Source organism: Sipha flava, unplaced genomic scaffold (assembly GCF_003268045.1).
Source record: "Sipha flava isolate LNK unplaced genomic scaffold, YSA_version1 37_pilon_pilon, whole genome shotgun sequence".
Taxonomy (NCBI): Eukaryota; Metazoa; Arthropoda; class Insecta; order Hemiptera; family Aphididae; genus Sipha; species Sipha flava.
The window spans coordinates 1,759,758-1,764,588 of NW_020273087.1; the positions used below are offsets into that span (position 1 = coordinate 1,759,758).

Here is a 4,831-nt window from a genome sequence, read left to right on the forward strand (position 1 = left end):
GAAACAACTTAAATGAGACGTCATCAAATTTGGACAACGGCAGTTACCACAGCAATGGTGCAACGTAAAAGTAACAATAAACGCAAAGTTACAAGTTGATTTGAAACGTTTCTGACACGTTAATGTGACCGAATATTGCACAGTGGGTTGTCATGGAAATCAAAAACATTTAATACATTTAAATTAAATTCTCAATTTTGTGAAAATCTTATTTTTTATTTTAACTCAAAATAGTATTTATTACTTTAATATAAAAGTATAATTTCAGTTAACATGAAAAATATTTCAGTTCAATTGAATGGCAAAAAGGTCCCTGGACTGATCATTGAAAAAAATGAATGGAACCAATTAAACAAATTGATAAGCGATGCAGATGTTAAAAAGGCTAAACAAATAGACAGACAAAATAAATTGATCATCAAAACCACAAAGAGGAATGAAATACGGCACAAGGCACGTATACAAAGTTATATTTTGTGGAAAAAGCGGGGGTTGGCTTAATATCTTATAATAAGACGCGTACACATAAGCGTAATAAAAAGGCTAACATGTAACAGTGTTTGTGTGCGGCATATGCGTCGAACTTGTATCATACTTCCGTAACATAACCGCATAACATCATTTGAATACTGTACCTATTTTTATTAATTTAGAACGTTATCTTTGCATAGAACGCTGCAATATGAATTCTGTTTTCCAGTTGATTGTTAAAATAAAAATACACATATTATGACTTTTGATTTTTAATAATAATTCTGTGGGTTTCCTTAACAGCGTGGTAACTAATAAAATGTGAATATTTTTTCATTCTTTTGGTAACTCCCAATATTTTCGTAAATGTGAAAATTGGCTTGTTAAATAGAAAAGGTTGAACTACTCTACCCTAGCTCATCATTTTTGTTTTATATTTATACCAAGTCTGATTGTTAAGCGTATATTGAATCTAAAAATTATTCTTTGGCCTGTAAAGTATGTATAATAAAGTGAACACTTAAAAGTTTTATTAACTAGTATGAAATGATTTTAAAAAAAAGAACTGCTCAACGTTGATTTATAGTACACAATTTTTCGGTATTGATCATTTTGCGATGGTAGAATTATCACTCGGCTTCACTTACAATGGGCCAGTGCTTTATCTAAGTTATATTATGAAATCATATATCTAATTCTGAATTAGATTGAACTATTTTTAATCAACGAAAAATGCAATAATGATGGTTAAGGTGACGTATCTCATTTAATTTTTTTAATAGTCAATGACACAAATATTGTACCTAGTCTCTTGTCTACAGACCTGCATGACACAATACTTTATATATATATATATATATATATAATATAAAATAAATATGAACCATAACTGTCATGGATGATAAATGAAAAAATGAGTATCGATGATTAATACAAAATTAAATTTTTTTTTCTAGGAACAATTAGAAAAAATTGCAGCAAAACAAAAGAAATTCTTGGACGATATTGAAGCCGAACATCAAATAAGAGATAAAATTCGAAATCAAGAAATTTTGGAAAAACGGAACAAGATTAATAAAAATCTGCAATTAAATATATGGTCCAATAAAGATTCGACAAAAATGATACAAAGTGAAGTGTATAAAATGCAGGTAAACTTATAAATTTAAAAAATATATTGATCAAAGTGCACATATCTTACTTTATTCATTTTTGATTTAATTTATATCTACATCTATAAACCTGTATTACATCTATATTCAATTCAAAATCGTATACCTGCATTTATATTTAATATTTGAGTTTTGGTTATAAATTAAAGGTACTCAAAGAGAGAAATTTACAAATAGAGTTTGACAAAGCAGAGAGAATGAAAACTCAAGAAAAAGAATGTTTATTGAAAATGGAACAAAACGCAGAAGCGGAAAAGTACAGGAAAGATAAATTGGAACAGAAAAAAAAACAAGCAGAAATAAAAAAAGCAAATAATGCTATTCTTCTGAACGAGTGAGAAATAGCGTTAATTTAATACTAGGAATATATGAGAATATAAATAAATTCAACCGAACAGAGATTCTAAGAAGATCTGTAAAATATAGTTCAAGAACATTTACTGAAAATGTTCCCTTCCAAAAAATCTACATTATTATAAAAACCATTTTTTGCTCAAAAACGAAACTCTTAATGTACTAATTCCCGAAAGTCTAACCATTTACAAAATTTATGTTTTATATAATTATGTTATAGCTATAATTTTTGTTCAAAAGTTCTTTTATTATACCTCTAAAAATACAAATAAATAAAACGCTAATAAGTAACTACTATCCAAAAATACTAATGTATATACAAGTGAAATATAGTTTTATATTTATTTATATATGTATTTCTTCATTTTAAATTATAAAAAAAAAAGTTGATTCAATAAAAATATGTAATGGCGATTTACTGATTTTGCTACATATTAACACTAAACGTTCCGAGACCTAGTCATAGTATCTTATAAAGTAATTTTGTTATTTAAAATAGATAAATAATAATAAATAAAAATATTTTATTATTGTGATCGTTTTATAAGGTTGAAAATTCGGGAAGATTTAAGTCGAAATGAAATTCTTAGATTAAAGAATGAAGGTATAGCTGAAGTACAGTTGATAAAACAAGAAATTGAAAAAAATAAAAAAGAAGAACAAGCTAAAGTAAGATTGTACTTCTTACATTTTCTATTGATAATAATTGTCTTTTTAAGATTCAGGCAAAGAAGAAGATAATGGAACAAGACCACAATGAAAACCGAAGAATTGTAGCTATGAAAACTGAATTGCGTCAATTAGAAGAGTTGAATGCAAATACGGCAGTGGCAAAAGCAAACGAATTAAAAAAAAGAGTGTATAAACTTATAAAGTTGAAGGAAATAAAAGTAAGCATAATATTAATGTTAGTGAAGATTATATAATTTATTTTACACATTTGTGAATAGATGAAAGAAGAAAAACAAGAGTTATTCGAGAAATTTACAGAGAAAACAAAGAAAAACTTGAGAGAATCAAGTGAAAAGTTGAAAATGGAAGATCATTACAATATTGAAGAAAATGAGCAAAAGTTCGTATTAGTTCGTTTTTAGTAGTTTAATAACATCTTAAGTACTCAACTGTTTAATAATTTGAATTAGGTATCAAGAAGAAAAACTTCAAAAAGAAGAGCTAATCAAAAAAAGGAGAAAAATCTCGGAAGATAATAAAAAAATGTTTGAGGAAAAAGATCAAAAGGAAAAAGAACGGTTGACATTAAGTCGTCGGTGGGAACAAGAAAGAAGGCAGCGAGAAAACAAGATGTTGTGTGATCTCGAACAGTTACATAAAGAAGCCAAGATTAATGAAACTAATAACTATCGAAAAATTCTAAACGATCAATGTGTGAGTTTGACGACAAATATTCGATCTAATATTTAATAAAAACACGGCATGAAAAAATGTTTTAATATTCAATGTATTTTATAGGCTACCAAACAAGCAATTAAATTGGATAATTTACAAGCCGAACGTAAAGATTACGATGCTCTTATAAAATTATGGCATCAAGATGAAGCCGAATTTACAACTTATACTAAAAGTATAATAGATAAATATGCCAAAGATGGAGTAACGGTTGTACCACTCCTCAAAGCTATTAAGGTGAATGATTATAGATTTAAGATTTGTATTTGCCCTGACTATATCATTCGAATTTAGAATTACATACTCGTATTAACTAAATATTCGTAGAATGTTTAGAAACGTTCATAAACTATACTAATGTATCCGATGGTACTTACATGATGAACTCAGTATATCGATACATGTGTCACATACATATTGATTATTATAAATACATGTAATTGAAAAATTAATAAATATTTTGTTTTCAGGAGTATACAGCCAACAGCCGTAAATAGTAATTGTTGTTGTAATCCGTACCCAATGGGTTAGCTCTAGTGATGGGAAAAATCCGGATTTTTGAAGTTTGAAATCCGGAATCCGGATTTTACTGATTTACTGATTTCGGATTCTAAAATCCGGATTTTGCATTGAATCTGGATTTCGGATTTAAAAACATTGAGATAGTATTCTTTCAAGAATTATATATAGTAAATATAAAATAATTAAACATTCTCAAAATTAATAATATTTTGACCTAACCTAATTAAGAAATGTTAGTTATTTTTATTTGTTATTTTTAAAAATAATGAAACATAAGACTTGAAGTATTTACCAATTATTAAGGTATCTTATTTAGACCACCATCATCTTGGGGGAATAGTAAGTTCCTACCCGAGAGAAGCAGGTAAGCAATTACATATGTAAATTCCTACGCGGTGGAAAAAGGTATAAATATGTATATACGATGTATGTACAAATAAATATATGATAAATATAATGATACAATATAATAAAAATCGCAAAACGCATTTTCACAAATAAGTATATAATAATTAGATTTGTTATTGAAACTTTATACGCTGGTATAGCGTAGTATAGCTATTTAATACAACTATACATTCAAATATACTTAATTTAAAGCAAAACGTATACGAAATCACTAGAAAATACGACAAGCTACAAGCTGATAATAGTATCCTGATTCCCGACTCGTCATATTTACGACTTTTCACCATCAATAAAAATGATACAGAACTTGATTTCGGTTTGATAATCTTAAAATAACTTATAACTATACGTAGTAAAATATACATCAAGTTACTTCTCTTAAAAGTTTTGTTAGTATTGTTCGAAACATCCGTGTGTCCGTACATATCTGTCTATACTAATCATATACAGTTATACAAAGTCACAATGAGCGAGAATGTATCATTCATGTTGAGTGA

General features: G+C 27.4%; 1 protein-coding gene across 1 annotated transcript; it reads left to right on the forward strand.

Moving 5' to 3' along the window:
* Positions 1-273: 273 nt before the first annotated feature.
* LOC112688226 (golgin subfamily A member 6-like protein 22) lies at positions 274-3,948 on the forward strand. The gene is made up of 9 exons (XM_025561324.1): positions 274-453; positions 1,428-1,622; positions 1,793-1,977; positions 2,546-2,666; positions 2,717-2,887; positions 2,948-3,069; positions 3,140-3,383; positions 3,468-3,641; positions 3,875-3,948. Exons 1-9 carry the CDS (start codon positions 274-276, stop codon positions 3,899-3,901), a joined length of 1,419 nt encoding a protein of 472 aa, XP_025417109.1. The 3' UTR covers positions 3,902-3,948.
* The last annotated feature ends 883 nt before the right edge of the window (positions 3,949-4,831 follow it).